At 37.5% G+C, this 26,662-nt stretch overlaps 1 protein-coding gene across 1 annotated transcript in view; it reads left to right on the top strand.

The window, feature by feature from the left end:
- Positions 1-6,647: 6,647 nt before the first annotated feature.
- Positions 6,648-26,662, top strand: part of ubl3a (ubiquitin-like 3a) — a 38,060-nt gene continuing 18,045 nt past the window's right edge. Inside the window, exon 1 of the mRNA XM_055051529.1 lies at positions 6,648-7,345. Coding sequence (XP_054907504.1) covers positions 7,319-7,345 — 27 coding nt within the window. The 5' untranslated portion in view covers positions 6,648-7,318. The remainder of the gene's footprint in view (positions 7,346-26,662) is intronic.

Below are 26,662 nucleotides of genomic sequence, written 5' to 3'. Positions count from 1 at the left end.
TCAGTACAACCCACCCATTTAAAAAATAAAAGCAATAAAAATTGCTGGGAGAAAAAGAAATACTCTTTCAATTCTTCTTCTATTGCGTCTGGTCTATTCCAGGTTACAAAATTATTTATATCTAATTTTCAATATCCAGAAACACACCTCAGCTTTATATGTGCACAAACAGCTGTTAAATGCCAACAACAAATAATAAAGAATTGTTCAGCCATCACTCTGGTTCCCCATACAGTTCTATAGCACAGTTCCCCTATGTGTAATATATAGTGCATGCCCACGTTTTGCACCACTTACCAACTGTTATGTACAGTGGTGGAGGAGTGTTTTGCAGCAACAGGAAATGTGCATGTTGTCATTGTTGAGTCAAACATAAACTCCTCTGTTAATCAAATTATTCCAGAATCAAATGTTGATACATCTGTCTGACAAATGAAGCTTGGCTGAAATTGGGTTATTAATAGATCAGTTATACTGACAGCATTTCTTTCTTGAAATCATGTTTCAATATTAAGATTTATCTGTATCTTGTTTTCAGAAAAGCAACCTACACAGTTGGGAGGAAAAATAAGGATTGCTCTTTGAAAAGGTTATTCTAATCCAGTATGTCAGCAGGTCACAACATCATTAATCTGTTGGATTATAGCAGACTCAGGCACGCACATTCATTAATGGATTAAAATTCATTAAAATCATCAAGTTGATTGAAAAATTTCAACTTGACTGAACATTTTTTAAAAGGCATCATGGTCAGAGTGAGTACACTGAGCTAATGTCACCTACATCATGAAAGCAATGCAATTTTCACAGTTGTACTTTCACTTATGTATACTTTTAAATCATTCATCCAATTAAGATTATTTATCTTAGAAGAAAAAAGCAATAGAAAACTGCATCTTAATTTTAATAAACTTATTTCGATGGTAAGCCACAAAACAAGATAACTACTTTGTGATTAAAGCATTACAAATTCACCAAAGTTTAGGATTAAGAGCCTCAGCTTGTTAATAAGTTTGACTTTTGCTTCAGCGCTGCCACTAAACTAGATGAACTTGGACAAAAACTGACATTTTTGGTTTCAGCAGAGAAACATTTTACTGTCAGTGTCTCTTGAAGTTGTTACATTCATTCATAATCCAAGTCACACAAGCCTATCCACCTTATCATCCTCTGAATGGGATGACAAATATGAATATTAGTCTACTGACTCAGAAAAAATTTATCAAAATGCTTATGTTTTACAAACAAACTAATATATTTGCTTTAACAGAAATCTTATATGCTCCAAAATTCTCTCCTATAGTGGACTTGCAACAAATATGTATATTTTTGAGTGTCGGTAATACATTTAGTAAAAGATTTGAACAAGACTTTTGTTGATATTGTTCATTCCACCCACATTTTCTTGTTAGAGTTTCATCAGGAAGTCAGTCTTGGAATCGTTCAGTCTTCTCTCATCCACAAACAAACCAGTCACCACCTAGAAAACAATGGAGCAAAAATAACCCGTAATCCTGTTATTTGCTCAGCAAAGTTACATGTGTTCATTAAATGGCGACAGAATGAGGCAGATGATCCTCTATTCTTGTGACATAATCTACTTTTCTGTTATGTGACTAAAGTATCCCCCTGGAGAGGATCCTGTCTCATAGCTGCTTTTGTCTTGAGTGTGAATGGAGGATCATGACTCATCCAATGTACAATGATAATTTCTTCATGTCCACATTCGAGCAGCAACACCTTTCAGAGACTGCTGATAAGGACACCTAATCCTTTACTCTAAATCTCCTGAATCCCGAGAGACGAATGAAAAGAAGGAGTGAAAGACAAGAAGTGGAAGCTGACTCAGGGAATACTGCGCCGCCTGGTATTTGTTCTGAAGTCACTGCTGTGCAGCCCCACCCTGGTGAAACATAACATAGTCTGTTAATGCGTATGTGCCTGCACATGCAGTGTAATGTGTATTACTAGGCGGTAAATAAGGAAAGGCAAGGTAGAATTAAAAACAACCTCAAACTTTTAAAAAATGTTGGGAATTTCTGTGTTAGGGTTCAACAAAGTAGCACATAATTATGTAAAACAGAAAAGAAATTGATCTGTGTTAGTAAAAATCTGAAAAGTGAATAGTTAACCATCTTTAACAGCAGTAACTTCTGGAAGCAACAGTTTCTAAGAAAAGCTCCAATCTTAGCAATATTATATAGAGTTAGACATTCAAACAGGTAGCTTGAGTTAGATGAGCAGATTCCACTTGAAAAACAATCGAAGGGGAGCAAAATGGTGTAAAACAACAACTGATTTGGAATGAAGATTACAAATGTTTTTCAGCAAAAGAATAGTATTTACTGTGTGTGTGCTTCTGCTCTCCGCACCATAGAAAACACCTGCACCTGAAATTTTAGTCTCTGGGTGAAGGAATGTTAGAGAAACCCCAAGACAAATCCCTCTGTGAATGAGTGTGTTAGAAAGGTGGGCAGATTAGAGAAGTGCCCACCTCCTCCTGATCTACAGAACAATGGTTAACCAGAGATAAGCTCTGGCTTAAAGTGTCTCTTGGTAAATCTGAGCCAAATCCAACTCATATTTAGACCTGAAGGATCTGGACCTGTGAATGAAAGCAGTTCTTCTGAGAGACTGGATAACAACTCCTTTCTGACTATGATACGTTGAGAAAGCGTTTGAAATGTGGGCGATTGAACACGCCACATACTGTTCTGGGGTGTGTCACACCGCAGCTATAAATTTCATCATATTTGACTTTGACTTTATGTGACAGATCAAAACAATGAAATTAATCATTGTGAAATTAAAATAAAGTGAATCATGCTTTTCAATTGCTTTCACGAATACAAATTTAAAAATAAAAAGCTGCTAAATGTCACCATTTTAAGATTTTATTTACAAAAAATTTAGAAAACTATGCACCATTTTACCCCCTCTTCACAAGACAGGATGAATCCTGCTTTGAGGAGGTTTTCTGGTCAGTTGGTAACAAATAAAAAATAAAAAAAATAACATGACACATTGTGGTGGCAGAATCAGACTGTGGGAGTGTCTCATCAGACATGAAAATCTGCTCAGATTTAGAAAACTATGTACCAATTACCTTCCACTTTGCAATTATACACTACTTTGTGATTCAAGATTTTTAAGTTTTAAGATTTTATTAAGAGATTTTTTAAAGAGTTATAATCTTATTTCATTAGTTGGGTTTTGGGTTTTGCTAGGGGAAATGTACTCTTTCGAAAGGAAAAAAAAAACATGTAGCGGTAAATTATTTTGCTAAAGGGGAGGCTACAACAAACAAGCATATAAGAATCACAATAGTTCACTCTGTTGTTTTGGTGTAGAAGTATTTGCTCACGCCTCTTCTGGGAGAGCTAAACCGGATGGCCCTGTCCGACCAAGAGCATGACACGTCACTCTGGGTGTTTTGCTGCTGTGCTTGTAGCCTGTGTTTATATGTGGAGCAGTGACTGTGCCGCCCCTTCAAAGCCAAAAAGCCGCAACTGTTTTGTAGTTACACTGACAACAATATTCGTGCTTCTCTGAAAGGGGATAATGCTTCAACGCTAATCATATCCTTTGACCTTTGCAGCAAACAACCTACAGCTTCTGCGTATGTGCTACATGTCAACAACACGTCTGTGCAGATGGCAGGTGCTCCAGCGAAAATCCAAACAGGAACACAGTCAGCCGCCTCAGAGGGACTGAGAGGCATATTGTCTCAACTCTAAATGTAACATTTATATTTGATCAGCAGACCTTACTGAGAGGAACTAGGAAACTGTAGTAAAGGTGACCTGGGAGTTCACATTACACAGAGCAGCACTGTCAAACAAGAACAGACAAGTGCTGAGGAGGGAAACATCGGCTGCCCACACAGACACATAGACTCTGAACACATGCAAACGCTGAAACCTGAATACATTTATGGCAAGAAAGTGTAGAAGAAATATCAGTACCGAGTTGTACACATGCATTTTTGATGAAATGGGAGTCGGAGGAAATCTCATGATAAATGAATACCTGCACCTCATCCTGCTTAATGTACAAAATTCAAACGTATGCAGCCAAGTCACAGGAAATTGCAAAAAATCTTGTTTTACATCTCAGCTAACCAGTTTAATTTGTTTTGTCTGTTGTAGTTATATTCAAAGCTAAGAAAAGAGTTTAAAACTTCATTTCAAAATATAGTGCAGAAAATTAAAACAATTTCTCATTTAAGACAATTTGAATCATTACTTCAACAGCTACCTCTAGTCTGACTTTTCTGTAAAATACAGCCAAACACCCAGTATATCTACTATGTTTTGTTGTCTTTGCAGGTGGCTCAGGGATTATTTCAGTTCAATCAGAGGTCATAATCCGCTGTTTAAGTAAGTGTCAACGCCAGGATACAAAATAGGGATCCAATTTGGACTTTAAATGACTTGTAATGTGTTTCAAGTTCACCAGACCCCAAAAGACCAAGAAATGGCTTTGTACCCTTTTTCAGTGTCGAATGTCATTACCTGTCTTTCTCTTGTGTCATTGAATCTATTTAGATTGAGTCATATAATGTGATGCTACGAAACCTTCATGTTGTCAGACAGGTTCTTTTAAAGGGATTTATTGGCTCTATACAGTCTGGCAGTATTCAGACCTGGGTGTGGTTCATAAAATTGAACCCATTTTTCTAAAAAATGGGGTTCATCACAGTGAATTCATTATTAAACAAATAGGCGATTTGCCTGAAAAATTTTCTCCTTCTAAGAAATAAAATCATCCTTTGTCTTCAAAAATGGACAGTCACAGTCAGTCACTGCCCTGCTTTGTTCATCACTGACCTTAATTTGGTGAGCCGAGCAATAAAATCACTTTCACACCTCACCCTGTTTTTGCAGGCCCGTTCTGTTAGGTGTGTGTGCGTGCTCAGGAGCCTGTCTGTGTATGTCAGACTCACTAGCCCCCTTTCCACTCTCCCTTTATGGTGTGGAGATTAGGTCGTTAATCCAGTAGACCTCATAGAAAAAGCCTCTCCTGATGCCACAATAGATTTCAATCAGTCCACTGGGGAGAGGACGGACCTGCTGTTGATAGGCATCCTGACCCCCTATACACACACTGGCAATAACAAACACAGAACCACACACAGAGCCGTAGACAAACACCAGTTCTTTATCAAGATTATATTAAAATCCTGCTATATCTGACCCATAAATATACTGATTATCATTTCTTAAAAACGCCTCTTCTCAGAAACTAATTGTAATAAATTTGAATTTTGGAATATACTGATTAAAAACTGGCTCTGATCACACAGCTTAACAAAGTCTCATTTCATTTCTGTAAGAAATTCTTCACTCATTCTGCCAGAGCACTGGCTCATTTATTGATTTTGTCTTTGATTCACAAGAGGCAATCTTTACACATTGACTGTCTACCTCTTATTCAGCTATATAAAAAATATATCGTTATGTTATGGAACTTTCCACCCAGGATAAATGAAAAAATCATTTAGTTATTAATAAGATTTATAATCTTTGTCACTGAAAAAAAAGCTTAACAAAATGTTAATTAAATTGAACTTTTAACATAAACCAAAAAAGCTTCCTTAGTCTTGGGATTTTGGAAAAACAAAATCCATCTTGTATCCAAATCAAAACCCTTTTCCCTGTAAACATTTGATAATACACGGAGAAAACCTCTTTCCTCTCATCTAACTTATTCTCTGGTCCCTTCGCAATAACAATAAAAGGTACTATCTTCAATTCTGTTCAGACTCCACTTTGGTGGAGTGTCGCCATGTTCTTGAGCAGGACGAGGTAAAGCAGCACAAAGAGAAACACCGAGCAAGGATGCAGAGACGTCTTGAATTCAAAATAAAATACCTTCTTAACTGTGGAGACGACAGCGTTCAAATTTCGTAGATATATTTAAAAAATATCAATGAAGGATTTGAAAATTATATAACATTTGAATGCAAAGAAACAATAAAATAGAAAGCCATTTTTTTTCAAACCTCTTTTTCCCTAATATTACATAACATAGCCTACCCAACAAATTTGAAAATAAATATTTCAATTATATGAAATCTAAATGTGGTAACTATAAGTTACCCTAAAAACAACCAAATAAAATACCAAAGCTTTTTTTCTTCTTACTTGTTTTATTTTCTTGCAGCTTAGCTTGTTGGTCTGGCAGGCCTGGTTGCTGTGGAGTGTCAAGGTGTATTTTAACCACGAAAGGAGGAGAAATTACTTGCCACATGAAATTAATTTAGATTCGTTTATTCAAAAAGAAAATAGATTCATATGACCTACATAATCACGAGGAAGCAAAAGTCCATGCAAAAGGAACTCAGTCAGGCAAATTCTGTACCTCCAATGGAAAAATTGCTTTCAGTCATAATAATATCTAATTTTTCAGTTAGAACAATTTTGGGTTTATAATCATCAAAATTAGCAGAAATAAATTCCAAAATGGGTAAATGCAACGGATTTAATAAAACAAAAACTAAAATAAATTATGTTTTTGGTTTTGTTTAATTTCATATAATTCTGTGTTACTAGAATCCAACACGACGGACGAAAATGTTATTAGAAAAATAATAAAAACCTTATTTTGAAAGTCCGTACCGGAAGTGCTCTGCCTGTCTTAACGTAAACGGCTTTACGTTGGGTTCAAGGCAGAATGACAGCTGATAGGGTTGTAAAGGTGCAGCATTGCGGTCCGTAACACCACCGACAATTATCCACGCACTTTAAAAACAAGGACCGACAACATTTAAGCCTTTCACGCTCTTTTTCCGCCTCCGCCTGGACGTTTCAGAGTGAAACGGAGGACAGCAGCCGTCATTCTTGAGGATATTTATATTCTCCTCCTTTGCCGACAGAGAGAGAGCAAGAGAGAGAGAGGGAGGAAAAGATCCGGATGTACCAGCAGTATTGGTCTTTTTCGCATGGCGTAGACACCTATCCTTCAACGGAATATTGTTGATGATTGGAGGGTCGAAGGAGACCCTCGGGTCGACAGCTAACACCAGTAACGTTAACTTCTCCTCGATAGGCACCTACTGAAGGATTAATGAACGAAATGATTGTGCAATCATATTGAGGAAGAAGGTTTGGTATCCTGTCTTGACTGCCTCAGTGTTGTGACTGGAGGAAGAAAGAGAGACAGCAGAAGTCAGCAGGAATAATACATTGTGTCTGTCTCCTGCCGTAAATCCCACAGAGGACGCTTTTCTTCTGCAAACAACGAGGAGGAAAAGAGGCGGCATTTGCTGTGTGAGAGCGGGGTGTATGAACGTGAGGACACCAGCAAAACCTTAAGGATGTCGGGCAGCACCTCAGCGGACATGGTGAGATAAATGACTGCATGTCAGTTCTGTCAGATGAAGCCAATCATTTCCACTGGGGTTCCTGACTAAAAGCTCATGGGTCTGGTTTTATTACTGGGATTTCCAACTGCACTTCCTTGTTAGGCTCAAAGTTTGAATTAGTCTTGTTTTATCTGGTTCCTTATTACCGAAACATAACTTTCACAACTTGACCAATGCGGAGGGAATACTGTGGATATTCATAATAACAACAGCGACCAGGAACAGTTTAAAGAAGCCATTGATTCCAGTTGCAAGGCACTCCACAAGTCTCCTGTTATTTTATTCATGATGTTGAAATAGACCTTTGGTTGGACTTTATCCTGTCAGAAAAGATTGCAGGATGCACACGTCCATATGAAAAATAAACAGTTCCTCAAACTATTGGTTTTCACTTCTCTGTTTAAAACAGCTGCATATTGAATATGCAGTGCCTTCTGAAAGTATTTATACTTTTTTAACATTTTTTTCTCATTGACATTAAAACCTCAAACGTCTCTGTATTTTGTGTAGATTTTATATGGTAGATCAAAGCAAAAATAGTGGAAAGTTGAAGGAAAATTATACAAGCATTAAAATCCATCTTTAAATTTTTATTATTATGTTATTATATCCTTTAAAACAGTCAATTGCATCTGATTGCTGCAGAGATCATGTATTTAGTCACAATAGAGCTTTCTTTGTGTGTAATTTAATTTCCCTGTAGTTGTAGTTGTTTTGTGACGGCCCAATCTATCTTTTAGAAAACATTAGTATGAAGTTGTGACAAAGTTTAAAAACGAGTTAAGTTGAGACCTTTAATTGGAATAAACAGCCAAAAGGGCCCCTGGTCGTTCTGGAGGGGCTGCAGAGGCTCACAGCTCGTGTGGGAGAATTTGTTGACATGACCACTAGTTGTAGACGCCACAAATCTGCCAGGAAAAAAGTCACAGTTGAAATAAACGCATAAGCCCTTTTTGTAGTTTACCACAATGTAGGTGACACATCAAACATACGGAAGAATGTGGTATAGTCAGATGAGAATGAGACGGACCTTTTTGGCTTCCATGGAACAGACTGTTTGTGTAGGAAAAGCTCACAGTGATCATTACCCTACATACACCGGGGATTGCAATGTCATGCTGCAAGGATGCTTTCTGATCACTTGATTGGGTATAAAACTGGCCATTTTCATGAGTTTGAGTAGTCCATTCAAAATCCAGAGAAAGTCCAACTTAGAATATGTGGTAATGCTTGAAAATTGAAGTTCATAAATGCTCTCTAAACAATATGAGAGAAGTTGAGCTATGTTGCAGCCAAAAGGGCAAAAGTCTTTACCTTTCTGTTGGTTAATGAACAAAACATTTACAGAAGTATCTTGAGACATGCAGCTGTTGTGAAAAACAGTTCTAGTAAGTATGCAGATTGGGGCTGAAAACAAATGAATGCCACACTATTCAGATTTGAACGTTTTCTAATTTTCCTTACAGTTCAGATCTATTGAGTTCTAGATCAACATTGTGTTCATCTATTGCATAAACTTCCTCATAAAATGCCTTGTTATTTGTGTTTATAATGTGGGAAGGTTCAAGGAAAATGAACACTTATGCAAGATCTGTGACTTATGAACTGTTCAGCTCCTAAACTCGCTGCCTTTTAACTTCTGTTGTAATGGTTTATCTTGGACATTTTCCTATGTTTTATTGGGTAAATTATTAATTGAGGAAGATAAATAAGTGACTTTTTGAAAAGTTACTTTGAGGATTATGACAGTGACATCTCTGCTACATCAGAAAAAGAAGGTGGTGTTTACCAGATAAGTTCAATAAAAGTATAACAAGCTCCCTAAAAACAAATGAAGAAGTATTACTGGTGGTTTTGATATCACAAAATGGATTGCATAGTAATATTTGATAAACAGTTTGAGTAATTTTCCTGCTCAATTTTTTCCCAATTGTACTACCATGAGCTTTAACATTTCAAATTGGAGACCTATTGAATCTGAAATAGACTTCTATGACTTTTTTCTCAGCATTGCAATATATAATGTTTATTCATGGAGAAAATATGCACGTCCAGCCCACGTAGCATTGACCTTTTAACTCCCACCAAAACGAATAAACAATTGCTTCTCTAATCATGGCTGTCATCTTTTCACCTTGACATTGTGTTAAAGCATGCAGCACTGGGTTTCAGTTCAGCTTGTTTTTCCTTGTTTTTATTTTTCACACATCTCTTCCACGTCATGGTTTAGTTTTTATTAAATTAATGTAACATTTAGTCTCAGAAGAGCTTAACCTCCAGATGGGTTGGGGCTTTTTTTCTCCCCTTACTTTTGAATGAATGGTAATTGAATCTTAGCTGTCATGTTACAACTTAGCTGTAGTGATGTTATGCTGAGTTACATGCTGACCTCTTCAGACCATGGTCATCATCATCTGACCTAAGAAGACTCTTCAGACGCTTAATGTCCATCTTCATGTGACATATTAACTTGCGTCACACTAGCTCTCCAACAGTGGTTAGTTTTATGAGCTCTCATAAAGATTTATGTCAGGCTCACGTGGGTAAGAAATGTACCAGGTTACAGTCATAAAATGCATCCAGCTGGATTAAGGTAAACTAATTCCAATCTGGGAGTTGCATGTCTGTCATCTTTGCTTCTAGCAGACGTTTGGCACTAAGAATACTGCCAGGTCTATGTTTAGAAAGGATAAACTGCGTAATGTGCCCCTATGTCAAGATCAGCTATCCCAGCTGTGCATGTGTTGTTGCCCGTCCACACTCAGCTGACCGCCCCCACATCCCTCCCACCACCTCCCACTGAACAGCAGGTTCATTTTGTCGCCATATCCGAGAGCTGACCTCGGTGTAGACATGGTCCAGTCGCTGCAAAGGCATCTAATAGCAAAGCATGTGAAATTTCCACAGATTATGAGCTGAATCTTTCATTTTCTGGTCCTTACTCACTGATGGTCTAATCCGAACGACTCCACAAGAACATTATTAGAAGGTTCTGTTTTGTGCTCTGTGGAAAAGTATAGATTTGAGTATTTCCAGTTGAGATTGGAGAAATATCTGCTTATAAAATGTTCAAATCTAGTCCTTGTGAGCCACCGTCCCATTCAGTAATATTTTTTTCTTACGTCTCATCCAATTTAGCTGAACTTACCTGAGTCCTACTAGTGGCTTTATTATTTGATTCAAGTGTGATAAGGCAGAGACGCAGTATCTGTTTCGTCCGTGGATCAATCCCTTCCCAACCTCTGTAGAAATAAAAGCCTATGATTCATAGAAAAACTTTACTATTGAATTTGTGAAGATTTGTGGTGTAGGAAATCTGCTTATTTTAAAAAATGTGCATATGGTCGCTGTATTATTCTTCTGTTTATCCACAGTTAGGTGATGACCAGGAGATGTGCTTTGAGTTGAGCCTCTAGTGTGCCATTAAACATCACTCTAAATCTCTTACTCGCTGGTTTTACAGCTCTAGCTTGGATTTTAGTCTGAGATTCTCTCCTATAAGGGGAAGTATCACTTTACTATTACATAATTTGACATCAACCCCAGGGTAAAGTTCATTTATTTGATGGTAAATTCCAGAGTTCACTAGCTTCCAAGTTTCAAACATTGTTCATAATAGATTTTATTCACTCCAGGCCATCCTGTACCTGGTTCGTGCTGTGATTTTGCCCACGGCAGAAACATAAAGGTCAAGTTCTGCACATTAGTAAGACATTTAAGGCTTCCTAATCTCCAGAACAATTACTTCCCTCCATGGTGGAGCTCTGTCTATATATCAAATGAGCTCCTTGTGTTCCCCAAGGAAACTGAGGGAAATATCAACTATCAGAATCTCACTGATCCTGTGCAGCTGAAATCGGCAGCAGATGCACATTCTCTTTCAATTTCCTCCAACTCCCTTAGTCAGTAGAAAAACCCGGTAGTATACACATTCTTAGAAAGACTCTATGGAGTAGGAGTTGGAGTAGGAGGAGAGGAGACTGCTGGTGCCAAACACTGTGGGTGAATGAATCTGAGAGAAAGAAAAGAAGAAGGAACAGTCATTTCCCTCAAGAATGGAGGATGGGTTCCAACAGAGTGAAAAGAGGGAGGGGTGAAAGGATACAAAAACTGTGAAGAATAAGAGGAGGGGGGAGATACACCCTAGAAGTGCTGACAAGGTCGAAGTGCTCCCCATGGCAACAGGGGGTTGCCTGGACCGCAGGTCTGAAGGCAAATATGTAGAGGAGGCACTGCAGGTATGTGGCAAGTATGAGAGGAAAGATCAGGGCTAGTGCAGACACATTAGAGCAATAAAGCACCTTTGGTTTGAATAGAACCTGCTGAACGAACCAACAGGAGACATGCTATTCCACAGTAGACATAAACCCCCACACAGAGTGACATGGATGATAATTCCTTTTCTACAATTTGATTTAAAGTCAACTCATTTACAGTTAAAGCCAAATGATTTATTCTCTGGCATATTTAGGTGTGCTCCTGTTTTCTGTTGAACTACAATGTTTATTTCGACCGCACATGACAGCTAAAGCAATGCTAAAAGGATACGATTTTTCAAATGACAATTTCTCAGTGTATGCCATTTTCATGCCATTTTCACAAAAATGGCATGTTGAAAATTATTTATAGCCTTTACAATAAATACTGGAAAAGTATTTATTGGTATAACTGTAATCAATCTGTTTTTATAATTGCTGACCTGCCTTTTACATGCTTACATTGGTATTTTGATTGTTTTCGTTGTGACCTCTAAGTTTTTGTAGTTGGAAAAGCCTCCTTGCCATCCTGTTAATATTTTACTTGCTGTGCAGTTTCTCCGTCAGATTCAACTTTTAAAAAATTATTAGTTCCTGAAAGAAAAAAACTTATTAATAAAATTAAAATTTTACCATAAATCTAAATCTGTCAAGGATAAGAAGGATGCTGGGGTTCTGTTTATCTTAAATTTGATGGAGAAGTTGTCAACCACAAAACCAGAGTAAAACAGTAACACAATATTTATTTATTACATATATGATATTTGGCATTGGAAAGACTGCTGCCTTGTGTTTGAGGGGCTGAAATGTTCTGTCGTACCTCCTGGTCCGAATGAGTCAGGGCTGTCAGTGTCGCCACTAACACAAATTAACATGTTTTCACACTGCCCAAATGACAGTGTCTAACTACTACCCACTGAGTGTGCAATGACTGAGAGCCAAAACGCTTTACATCCTTTGTTTAATCCCGCCTCAGTCACTTCACTGAAAACCTTCTTCAATAGAGGTTTGTCAGAACTGCAGACTTGTTTTTTAATCACTTTTTGTTTCTAATTTAATTCTATTAATTCTTGGCAAATTAAGTTTGTTCTTTTTAACTCTTCCAACAAAGCTCACAAAATAAAGGACTTTTTCTTTTAGACCAATGAGTTGGATTCTTTGCAGTTGTGATAAAGTTTGGACACACTAAGGCAGCCTTTTGAACATACAGTGAGTTTTGTATTGAAAAAAAAAGCTGACAATAAATAAGCAAAGAGACCCTTTTCTTTATTTTTTGCTCCTTCTTAGAACGGTTAAAAATACCCACAGTGATCAAATCTGGTTCATATGATGAGAACGTTATTGCTCAGCATTTTGAAGCTTTGCTTGGAAAGTTTGATTTGCTCTTGACTGCTGAAGCAAGTGTGAACATCTTCATGAGATGCAAAGAGCTATCTGGTTCCTTCAGAAAGAAGATTAAAGGGTTCAAAGATGTTGAAATCACCCTTTTCATTGCCCAGAAATTAATCTGGCCATGGAGAAAATTCAACAAACTGGCAACATGCACAGTTCTAACCATCCAAACAACTTCAATCTGCCAGCAGGCCGCAAGGCACTAAAATAAGTGTTGGGAAAAAAAAAAAGACTCTCAAACGTCGTCATGGGACCCATAGCAGACTCCTGCTGCTGATGTGAAAATGCACGCCTGAATAATCAGAAAGAGTCTGCACCAGTCTTTTTCATAAACGTGCACAAAAAAAACACTGATGCTTTCAAAGAATTAGATAAAGACTAGACTTAAGTCAGCCGGAGAGAAGATGAACTGCTAGACTAATGTTCTTGACGAGTCTGAAATTGAAATATTTGGACAGCACAAAAGAGGACATGTACCCCAAATACTGCATTCAATGAACATCACTTCATATACACAGGAAGCACTGGGCTAGAAGTGTCAAAGTTTTGGGATGTTTGCTTCAGCAGGACAAGGGCAGTTCATCATCATGGAGTCCACCATGGCATATAAAGGAGGGTGCTTTTGGAAATTGTGAGGTCATTTCTAAAGAAATGATTAAGCACAAGTATAACTTGACCCTGCAACCTGAAAGTGACTCAAAACATAACAGTAAATCCACCAAGAACTGGCTTGAAATTAGAAATGGAAAGTCCTGGTCTGAGTCAAAGACTAGATTTTAACCTCAATGAGATTATTTGAAGAGACTTAAAATGGGCTATAGATACAAGAAAACTCTAAAACATCTCACAGCTGAGAGTGAGGAGTGCGGCAAACTGTCACCAGATAGAAATCAGAGTCTGGCCGATGGCTACAAGAAGCTTTTCACTAAAGTTATTTTAGCTAAGCTAATCTTTTGGCAGGGTTCTATGAAATCATTTTCTTTTCCTGAGATGTCTAAAAATTAAGATGAACCCTCTCAGGCTCAAATTACTTGCAAAGACTAGCTAAGTAGCATTTAGCTGTTGCAAATCTGCAACATCTGCCTGGAGAGGGTTAAACATTGATAACATTGAACATTTCTGGATAAGGCTCTGAATATTGTTTTTCACATTGTTGTAATATGAAACATGTATCCTGAAATAATTTTGAAAAGTTACATTTGTTTCCACTTGTCAGCATGATTTTCTGTTTTATGTTAATTTTTGTAGTTTTAGCTTTAAACTTAGTGTAAACTTTTACTTGGAAATAGTTTAATGCACACTAAATCTATTGCGCATAAAAACATAACTATCGATTACTATCAGTGTGAGGCTAGAAGGTTCTCTGTGTGTGGTTCACAGTCTATTCCCACATTGACCCCCCCAAGCTAAACAGACACACACAAAGAGGCCAGAGGTCAGGGTCAGAGGTGAGCAGTGTGTTGGTCTCCGCTGACAGAACAATGGGACGGGGAATCCTTGCTGCTGAAAACAGCTCTCCGTGTCCTGAATGGCAACTTCAGCTTAACTCAGCATGTGCGACACAGAGCAGCTAGAGATAGAAAGAGGTCTTCAGCCTCGGGTTGGCGTTTCTAACCGGACTTTGATTGACACATTTAAAGACGGATGGGGGTTGGAGATCCACAGAGTCACGAGAGTGCCAGTTGGACGAAGCATGTTGGTGGATGTGCTTGTATTACTGATGCCATGTGTTGGCAGTCTGAGTCACACATCAGGATTACGTCATGCTGTCCTGGTGGCGCAGCTGATATATCGACTCTGACACTGTCACATGTAGACCTCACAGAGCCACGGATAGTCTTGTTGGCAGCTCTGAAGGGGCAGGAGTTGCGCTGATTCATATTAATTAAAAATGTGTTAGAAAATTTGTTGAAACGCTGACAGATGGGGCCAGGTGGTAGATAAAACAATAGTTCAACTTAACAGTTCAACATTAAGGATTTATTTTAATTAATGTGAATGGAAAAAAAGACATCTATGAAATTTTGTCAATTTTTTGGTGGCTGAGGTCGTTCTTCATATTTCCAGGATGATTTAATTACATTAGATTTTTGTATTGACAGTGCCTGGTATTAACAGATCTTTTGTCAGCATATTTGTCAGACTTTTGGGGCGATATGCTGTCCAGCAGTCCCTTTTAATTGTTCTGAGTTGATTCAGTCTCGTATTGATGTGTCCCCAGCACCAGCAGGGAGTCTCATGTAGACGCTCTGGACTATCGACTACTTTAGGAATAGTTCTTTTGACATATGCTTGCCCTTGAGATGGTCAATTCAGCATGTGCTGCAGCATGTATATTCTGTCTTACCTTCTTCAAGATAATTAAAGCCTTCCTGCGTATTATTACATACCCTTCAGTATTATAATTTTTTTTATAATGTTTCCTATGAAAGAGCTTTGTTTCTCTTAACTTTGTTAACCTTGATTTTTGATTGATTTAAACTTAGGTGAGACACATTATTTACGATTAAGTGATGCAGTGATCAGAGGTTCAGTTGGGAAACTGGGCATTTCTTTCCCCTGTAACACTGTCCAGATCATTCCTGCAGGACCCCAAGGCATTCAACAACCCACATGGGATTTATAGTCCCTCTTGAGAGTTCTAAGTCTCCTCCTTGTGGGACAAGACCAGGAATGCTTCCAGAAAGCATCCTGAGCATATGTCCAACTCATTTCAGCGACTCTATCACCCTATCACTAAGACTGAGTTCAAACATCCTATGGAGGAAACTAATTTCAATGACTTATAACAAATCTTTTCTTCTTTAGTTCATCATCCATATTTCATGACTATAAGGAAGGGTCAGAAAGTAGAATTTCCATTAAATTGAGAGCTATGCCTTTCGGGCTCAGTTCTGTCTTTAATATGACAGACTGGAGAAGCACATGCATTACGATAGAAGAGGCTCCAATCCATCAGTTTGTCTTGTACTCTATCCAACCATCACTGGTAAATGTCACACCAAGATACTCCAGCTTTTTAGCTTTAGGCAGAGCCTGACCCCTAACCAGAGGCAGTAGCTCACCTTCTCATTACAAACCGTGACCTCAGCTTAAAGGGAACTGAGTTCTGACTGCTAGTAGCTCTAGTGCATGTGTAAGGTCAAACTAAACCTCATCCTCTCAATTAGTGTACATGGAGATCAAATCCAAAAACAGCACAGACGGGGTCAGAGACCAGCGACATCCATGACATAGTGGAACCTGCACTATGAACCAGCTTGACTTCCTGCCATGAACAGGCATGGCTCTTGCTTTAGTTTGATACAAAACACATGCAAACCAGATAACCAAGCTCCCACATTGCCTCAAGCAGTTCCGCATGAGTAAAGATCTGATCCACTGTTCCACAACTTGGAAAGAGGCCAAATGCTTCTCCTGAGTCCAGGGTCTAACAGTCGGTCTGAGTCTGATTAATAACTCTCACTTTTCAACGGCATTTAAAAGGCCTGTTTGTCTTTCGTTTTCCAGAAATCATTTTCTCTCCAAATTTGATGCTCCCCTGTTCACTAGAGACTGTTAGATGCCTTTCTTTGGCGTATATTGGGGTTTATCAGCTGATGAGTTCAATGTGCTAAATTGGTTTCCTTCCAAAGATGATCAAGTTAAAGTTTTAAGCTCTTGTTCTCATGATAATTTAGACTGCATTTGAATTTGCCGACTTCCCAAAGCAAGCCATTGATGTTCACCAAGATTAAATCTCATTCCTTGGACTTACAAGTTAGTCAGACATTTTATTTGTTGTTAGCTTACATTTCTGATCAACACAGATTGAAAGCTGAATACCTCTGCGACCCAATCAGATTGTTCCTAAGGAAGATTACACCATGTTCCAAATTATTATGCTGTGATATTTTCTCAGATTTTCTTAGATGGTCAATGCAAATGATGGTCAGTATAATTTTCAAGTCATGAACTGTTAAAGCATAAATCAAATTTTACTGAACAAAGCTCCCCATGAGAACAGTATTTTTTCTTTTTTTTTCAAAACTAAAAAACTCAAAATGAACAGTTCCACATAATTATGCACAGGAGATTTTCTAAACATTTTATGGATTATAAAGAACTGCAAACGGTAATTCTTTGAATGTGCGGCATTAAGTGGTCACATGTACTAAACTCAAAAGCTATTTCAATCAAAAACATCTTAACAGACCGAGTTACATGTTAACATAGGAACCCCTTCTTTGATATCACCTGAACAATTCTTGCATCCATTGAACTTGTGAGTTTGTGGATAGTTTCTGCTTGAATTTCTTTGCAGGGTGTCAGAAAACCTTCCCAGAGCTGCTGTATTGATTTGAACTGAATTCCACCCTCAGATCTTCTGCTTGAGGAAACTCCAAAGACGAAACCCACACCATGAGTTTCTCCCCTTATATGCACATAGCAGCCAATGACACAGTGGTATGGTGCCTTGTCATGCATGAAGATGATTTTGAACCATGAAAGAAAATGATCAGTGAGAAAGCCACATACTTTGCTGAGGTCATTTTCACACCTTTGGGGACTCTGAAGGGGCCGACCAGCTCTCTCTCTCCCCATGATTTTGGCCCAAAAATGACTCCGCCACCTCCTTGCTGACGTCACAGCCGGGTTGGGACGTGGTAGCCATCCACCACCAATCCACCACTGCATCCATCTGAACAAGTCTGTTTGAAAATTAATCTTCATGTATGGCTGGGCCCACTGCGACCGTTTCTGCTTGTGAGCTGGTTAGGGGTGGCCCAATAGTAGGTTCAGGACGATCCTCCACCTTCAGGTTCCAGAGGCACCAGCAGCTTCAAATAACTGTTTGCTGCTTTGTAAAGGCATTTTAACAGCTGCTCTCTTAATCAGATTTTTTTGTCTAACAGAAACCTTCTTCATGATACCTTTATCTGTACAAACCCATCGTTGTTCTTGATCAGCCACAAATCTCTTCACAGTCTTCTTCAGTTTTTGTTAAATATCTAATGTTTTCATATCTTGTCATACGGCACTACACAATCCGATGATTTTCGTCAGCAGAGATCTTTTCTCTTTCCCATATTGCTTGAAACCTGTGGCCCGCTTAATAATGTGGAACATCCTTCTTAAGTAGATCTATAAATTTAATAGCAGAACAAAAAAATCAATTTGCATAATAATTTGGAACATGGTGTAATGTGTAAATGTTCGAATAAGTCATATTCCTCTTGAAAATCTCCTTGTTTCATTAGGCAGTAAAAAAATATTGGCATTAATATCTTTGCCAAGGTTGAGGAATATGTTGAATTTAGGGAGAAAAAGCTTTCAAGAGAAAACATTTGGTTCTTTTTTCTGAATTCTTCTCCTAACTTAACTTTTGACGGTTTATTTACCTGGTACGTATTAATTCTTTTCAAATGCAACAGGTATAAAATGTGTCACTGTGAATGATCCAATGTCTTGTGTTTGTAGTCTCCCTGAAAAAACAATGGAAGAGAGAAAAGTGAGACCGTAGTTCGGTTTTTATGTCAAAGATTTTAGAGTTTGAACGTGACATACATGAGTGGGAGTGGGTGTGAGTAATATACAGGCGTTCTCTAACACGCCCACTCCTGCTTACTAAACCCTTTAGGCCTGCGGCCTGTTCTGATCTGCCTGTGTGTATGGGTTTTGTCTACACAATTATGCATGTTCATATTTGCATGAAAACAGCCAAAGCACAACCTGTCCTTCCTGTTGAGTGTGACGTGTTTGCTGTCGGCATCGCCGGCTGTGAAAACACCCACACTGGTTCGCTGTTGCTCCACATCATTGTACAAGCTCAATTGCATCCAAGAGTTTGGATGGAACAAGCCTGGAAAAGTGTCATTTTCCTGGAAAAAAAAAATATATATATATATATATATATATATATATATATATATATATATATATATATATATATATATATATATATATATATATATATATATATATATATATATATATATATATATATATATATATATATATATATATATATATATATATATATACAAATGCATCTCCAGACACTCCATTCCACATTTTTTTATTCTAAGTGTGAAGGTCAACTGGCCTTCTTTTGTTTCCCAAGGTTAAAAAGTCCAGGTCCCTTCCCCTTAAGCTCTTTTTATTGCTTAGTCTTGGATGACTCAGAATCTGCATCAGCATATGTCCTTACATTATAGATTTTGAAATGGAACTGATCTAAACATGTTCAGATGCCAAATAAGCTGTGAATTCGCAATGCCAAATCAATTTTAGTGTTGCTTTTTCATGGTCTGTGGTATATATGTAGCTAAAACAACCTGCAAATTAAACTAAACATTTGTGCTTAAATGTCCAAAATGTGATGTAAACAAAACAAAACATCAAAACATTTGAAATCAGATGTAATTTCACAGTTGTTTTGGAACCCTGATGTAAGGGACCACATGTGTCTCTGATCCTGTAACTGTAATATTTGATCCTTGTTAAATTGAAAATACCTAAAAATATAATGTAATGTATCTCCTCAAGTACTGTCCTAGGTATGGTCTATAAACAGGAAAAATAAAATGAGCAAACTGGGAGTTTCATTGGAAAAAGATGGCAAAATATTTATTAGTCAAGAAAGTTGTTTTTGGAGATGATTTGAAAAGATGATTGATACTTTGATTTGAAAGTAAAAAGGGGAAATGAAACTGGGCTTGTGAAAATGAAAAGGTCACAAAGTGACAACTTTAAAGTCAGACTTTAAATGTACATTTAAAGCTGTAATAATTTGAAAGTTGAATTTAGAAATGAACAATTTTGATTACTGAATAGAGAACTGTCCTAGTGTGTATGTATGGAGGAAAAGTAGAGGATGGGAAGGGGTTGGTGTACTACCAGCTCAATAAAAGGGGCCTTTCAGCTGCACTGGAAACAATTTCCAGCTGAGGGGACATTTTTATTAAAGCTCTACTCTGCTTGCACACGCTGTGAATGTGTGTTTTGCGTCAGAACAGCCAGCAAGCATGAATCAAATGTCCCTTTCGGACCGTTTTTTGGTACAAGTTGCTACTTCTCAATTGGTACTTAAAATATGTCTTGAAATTTGAACGTCCTGTACTTGTGTAATGACAGAAATAGAGGTACTCAGAAACATGACAGATGTAAATTATTAAAATATTCTAGTAATGGTAAAGCATAACTGACCTATCGCACGTCACCAATAGTCTATCTTTACCTTGATTGTTACTCTGCTGCATTTGTCAGTCATGAAAATAGTTTTTTGATGCACAAAAAACAAACAGTGAAGCTGCAATGTAAAGCAAAACTTGGATTGACTTTTACTGCTGTATTGGTAAACAAGTACGTCTAAAAAATATTGAATATTGCATAAATGTGCAATGGGGTTTAGTGATTTGAAATGCAGCACAGGAAAAAAATCAAGCTTCCTACATGTTGTCAGTGTGAAGTATTTTTTCCAAAGGCAAAACATTTTCTTCTGTAGTTACATTGTTTTCTTAAAACTTAAGGCTTGTTTAAGCTGGTGTCTTATGTTAATGTTAAATTGACTTAAATTTGTCCAAAGTCATTTTTGTCATTGTTGGTTTGCATTCTGATTTTATTTAGTTGTATCAGAGTAAAAAGGGTTTGGATACAAATTCACAAATGTATTCTGTTATTTCTAAAGTAAAACTAAACCTTACTTATCTGCTATTTTTTGTTGGTCTGCCGCATGAAATCCCACTTGTGACATATGCTAAGTATGTCACAGAAAACTGTGGTGTCAAGGAACATGAATAATTTTTACCTGGCACTGTGTTGTGCAAATCACTAATCTTAAATAAACTATTTTTTACACATCAGTTTGAGGTTATTACACTAAATTGAATCAGATAATTTATGTTTATTTTTCTGCTTTTGTCCAATTTCAGTGTTTTTGCTCCATTTTGGCTTCCTGGTGTGACACATTTTGATTTCAGGACGTTAAAAACAGAGATTTTGGTAAACACAGTAGGAACAGAGAAGCTGAGGTCACAGAAGAGTTGAAGAGAGTTTAGAGCAGAGGGCATTTCTCTCTCTCACTGTGTGTTGGTGTGCCCGCGCGTGCGCCTGTGTGTGTGTTGAAGAGCAGGGCACATGGACAGAGGGTATATTTGGCCTTCATGCTGTCTTGCACAAATTTGTCATTGCATGTGGGATGCTATGAAGCACTTTGACTGAATATCTGTAATGATCCCGACAGGGCTTGTTTCTGTGTGCGTGTGTGTGTGTGTGTTCCTCCTTATCTGAACTAGCTTTCTGTAATGAAGCAGCGGACCTTGGACTAGAATGATTGAGGGCTTTTAAACTGCCCATGTTTTTCATTTTCTTGTAGTGAGGAACATTTGTTTATCTAAAGGGAAGCAGCAGAATTTTAACTTAGGCTAAAGACGTAAACCACTGAGATAAGTGATAGATCTGATTTAGCCTAATATTAAGTTACAGCAACTTTCCGTGGTTTTAAAATTGGTACTCTAGGCCATGTATTCTTGTGAGTGAGTAAAATTGGCACATTTTACCCAACCTTGGTGACAGTGCATTGCAGAAGTATTTACATTTTTATTCCATTACAACCATAGTGCATTTTATTTCAAGTTTATTGGTTAGACCCACACAAAGTACTTTCAAATAAGATTATATGTAACCAGATGCCTTCAGATTTCACCTAATTAGCAGATAGTGAGATAATTTAATCTCTGTATTAATACAGTGGTTCTGTGGCAACCTCAGATGTTTGTTAGTTAACAGCAGACAGGTCAGAGATAAAGATGTAGAGAAGTTTAAAACAGAGTTAGATGAAAAAAACAAACAAACAATATCCTAAGCTTTAAGTAACGTACAAAGCCTAGTTCAAATCATCATTAATATGGAAAGAGCACAGTACAACTGCAAACCTGCAAAGACATTTCTGCATATATCTTGTGTTCAGTTTCTAATTTTTATATACTGAGTGCAATATTTTTGCATACTTTTTAAATGCCTCAGTTATCAAGAAGTAAAAGACAGCCTCCATATGCTGGACACAACATGGCTGGTGGATTTGTTTATTTGAGAGTACATGCACAGAACATGCATTGTACCAGATTTAGCTCCAGGCTAATTTCATCCTGTATGTTTCCATACTTTTAGCTGCCTTGTAATGGAACACCACCACAGAGCTCCACTGCTCTGCTCCCCCTTTCATCACTGCTCTGATTCTTCCTGTTGTTGCCTCGTTATCTTGAAGCCTCTACTGTAGCCACACAGAGCTTCCCTTTTCCTGTAGTGTACAATACATGATTACCAGAAACTCAAAACCAATAGGGAACTCTTAAAGGTTTATATTAAGATTCTGTAAGACACACCAAACCTCAGCCTATAAGCATTCCTGTTTTCCATGTTTTCACGCAAAAATAAATGGGGAAGAAAATCCTAATGTCTGTGAAGAATTAGTTTGACCTGCAGCAAATAAAATACTAAATTGTTTTTTAAGTAGCAGCAGCAAATTTTTTTTTATTTCTTTATCACATTTTGGCTGTCTCTACATATAATACATCTAATGTTCTTTGTGTAACATACCATCTGCTTGTAGATATTAGGGATTGTCCTGTGTTAGTGAGATTTCCTGTGTAAATAAAGATAACAATTGATCTTTTACCTTCTTTATATTTTTCACATATTATTTAATTCTGATAAAAAAAATGGATCACTACAAGCAAGATTTTAGCAAAATATTTTCTTACTTGTTTTTTTTTTTCCTTTTAACTTTCTCAAGATTAAGAAGTTTATGTACATTTCCTTGCTATTTTCTTTTTAAAATGTCAAACTGTTGAGAAACATTAACACCATCCTTCCACAAGCCTCTCACAATAGTTTGGTTAAATTTTGGGTGATAGGCTACTTTACTCATTCACAAATTTGCACACAACTTTTCGTAGGACTAAGATAAAGCTTAGGACCAAGCTTTATCTTAGGACTAAGGTAAAGTTTAGAACTAAGACTAAGCTAGGTTTTCGCTTGAAAACATTGACTTTGTTGTCCTTAAGCCACTTATTTGCTAATTTGGCAATATGCTTGTGACTCATATGTGCCTTAAATTTAATTTCCTGCCTTATGACAGATTTCACTCCAGTATTTCAACATAATGATTTCTCGTGACACCATCTATTTTATTCATTGGAAGTGCACTAGTCCCTCTTGCATCCATGTAACAATGGTAATTTTTGCCTAGCAGTTTTGTTTTAGATTAATCAAACCACAGCTAGGGCCAGCAAGATCTTTGGTGCTGTGGGTATTTACAGACAATGTTCTGTTATTTTCTTCTTGCTCTTAAAGTCCTTTCAGGCTGCATCACTAAAGGAATTTCACTGTGAATAATAACTGCTATAATAATAAAATGCTCCTGTTCTTAGTTGACTTTTGGATAAATTTTACCCACCGAATGATAACTTGGACTTGTGGAGGCTCAAATTTTTCTTCCTGATATCATAGCTTTTTCATGATGTCACACCAGGAAGCATTCACAGATGTTCTTCTTCTCGAGTGTCATCATCATCCTCTGGATTTTCCAAATTATTGAAATACTGTAATGTCTGAAATCTGAGAGTCAAAAAAATATATTTTTAACATGTTCAAGTCTGTCTTCTACTGATTTGAAAACATCACTAAACATTAAGCTTAATCACCATGAGGAACAAGTTAAGCAGGCCTGAAAAACCACTTAGAGTAAATGTTAGGGATAATAATATTACTAAAAAAATACTCTTTGGACAGCAGGTGCCTAAGTAGAGCAAAGGTATGCTGCAGTTAAATATTTCCATGTGTTCAGAGAAATTTTCAGCTCACATGAACCACACTGAAACAGGCGGATACCAGACACAAGCTAACGTCCGGCTGAACCAGACACTGTCACGTTTTATGATTTCTTTCATTGTTTTTTACTAGTTTGGTTATAAGATGTTGAAAGACATAGTAAAGTATCAGGTTGAACTTGAAAAAGCAGTAGGCCATTTAGCTTTCCGCCTCTGCTTATGCTTGAGCTCATGAGTAATAGTCCTGGTTTGTGTCCAGTGCCATCTGGTAAATTCCAGCACTGAGGGCAATTTAGCTTGCCAGTTATCTGTGTGTGTGTGTATTGCACAATCTGACATCCAATAATGCTCTCACATGTATACACACACACATTTTCTCTTTTCTGCACACACTCATCATCACGTGAGTTGTGACTGCAGGGCAGTGCTCTTTTCTGAAGGAGAAAGGAAAATGCAGTGTTGTGGATATAACTGCTGTCTTGCAGCCATTCCTGTCCTCATCACAGATGTCTCCTCTGTCGTGTTACTTTGCAAAATTTTGTTAAAATAAGACCTAAAGGTGCACGTTTTAGTTTCTAGTTTTAAAATCTATTGAAAACAAGCTTCTTTATAAAAGACTTTCCCCATAAAAATAACTATAAACTGCAATATTAACCCTGAGACAAAAATTGTTCACCTTTGGTAAGGAGATGATCTTGTGCTTTAAAAGGACAACCTAAAAGGTTACAAACAAGCTAATCCTGACAGCGGGGAATTGACTACAGATTGCTGGGGAGAGACCACCTAGGAAAGAGGACACGTGGGGGTTTTTGGAAACGTCGGCGGGAAGAAGGATGGGGTGGTGAGGGGAGAGAAGAGGTCACCCGTTACTGTGCACGGGAATGCTTTACATGACTCCAGGGTTTTCACATAGCAGGGGTGCAGGAAAGCACAGAGGAGGAAGTCACATTGATGAGACACCCAATGATGGAAGTGAAGGAGAGTAACATGGGGGAGGGAGGGAGCAAATGGTAGGACGGGTGAGAGGAAGGACAGGAGGGCCTTTTATTTAGTGCGATCATCAACCCTCTGTGTGGCCCCTTCACACTGGCAGCATGCTGTTATGTGGGATGGTGGCCTTTGAGTTTGTGTTTTTGCTAGTGGCTGGTTGTCATTATGATGGTTAACTGAACAGACTCAAACAATCAGGTGGAACTTTTGATTATTATTTTTTTTTAAACCAAAACAAGAGTTCACTACACTGGTTTCATTAATTTGGAAACGTTCAAACAGCCAACCACAGGAGTAGTTTCAACATTCTCTATATTATTCCTGTAAATGAGAAACTGCCTTGGTGTTTCTTCAGTATAATGTCAAAGACATATTCTGTAGTGATTTTTTTCCCCATTCTCCTGTTCTTAAATAATACTGTGAAGTGGCTGAAATTTGTACTTCAGACGAGGTATACCTACCTTGATAAAGAAAACAAGGGATTAAAATTAACATTTGCATGAGCTGAAACATGTTAAAAATTATTTTTTGTGCAAAAAATAAAAATAAAAATGCAACTTTACTTGGAAATACCTTCTGAAAATAGCTATGATGTACAGCTGCATGGAAGAAGGAAAACAGAATTACAAAATTAGTGCTGATTATTGACCATATAGTCAGACTAGATTCTTTATATTTATTAAACTGTCCCCACCAATGAGATTTGCCATCAAAGCCACTAATAACATCTATCATGTTTGATTATGAAAGCGATGAAAGGCAATTTAAGTATAATACACTGCCAAAGGTTATATCTTAGTTGGATGATTTAAATTACAATTTATGTCTCTGTGCTTCACTCAAAATTGTTGTCTTTGTCTTTGTCCATCAGTAACAGCATTCACACTGAAGAGTGCTGTTGTCAGCATGATCTGGTAGCATTTAGTTTGGATAGATTGCATTCACTGATTTGAAAAATATTGAAGTTTTGTGTTTTGGACAGCTCGGTCCAGATGGGGTCGAACAAGTGGAAAATCTGACCAGATCATTTCTGGGATAATGTTTGATTACAAATATATATAAAGCCCTAGTTAGTATTCTATAACTTTGTCTTATAGCCTTTTAAAATTACTTAAAATTCAAATTTTCTTAACCTACAGGTTGCAACATTATCCCCTAACATCACCACCATACATAATGTTTCACAGCAGGAACTCTTGGAGAAAAAGTGATAAATGGGAGGTCATTTTAAGTGACCATGTAGGTTTAACGTTTTACAGAAATCCAGATCAGATCCAGATGTGCTTTCTTAGGTCACCTTTCTGACTTCATGGTGAAGCAGGGAAAGCAAACGTTTAGTATCTATTTTATTCTCCACCATTGTTTTATTCTTAGCTGCAACTAATGGTCACTGATGCGGCCTATCCCACTGATTAGCATCTTGGTATTCATGCTTTGTCTCATTTCTGGCTTTAAAACTAGCAGGGAGAGAAGGACAGTCTAGACGCTGACAAAGGATGAAAGGAATCGATTGAAGCATACAAAAGCAATTTCACGTCTTGGCCCATGGATTCAAAAACAGAGCCTCAGCAGCAATCTCCAGCAAGCAAAAAAATAAAATTGTTTTCTCATTTTGTGTGAATGTAAACACCAACTACTCAGCACATTACAGATAAGGACTTTCTGAATTTTAATGCCTTGTTTTGACGTCACCCTTCCTCTTTTTTGCCTCTCATTGACCTTTGCTGTGTTCTTCTTTGAGTCTGTTTCCTTTCATGCTTTTTCTTTTTTTTTTTACACTGGTCCCTCTTGCTCGCCTCCGGTAGTCTGTGTTTCCTCTGTCCTTACAAAACATCAGAACTCATCAT

Source organism: Poeciliopsis prolifica, unplaced genomic scaffold (genome assembly GCF_027474105.1).
Source record: "Poeciliopsis prolifica strain line A6 unplaced genomic scaffold, Auburn_PproV2 SCAFFOLD033, whole genome shotgun sequence".
In the NCBI taxonomy this organism is placed as follows: domain Eukaryota; kingdom Metazoa; phylum Chordata; class Actinopteri; order Cyprinodontiformes; family Poeciliidae; genus Poeciliopsis; species Poeciliopsis prolifica.
This window is presented reverse-complemented; position numbering and strand designations above follow the sequence as displayed.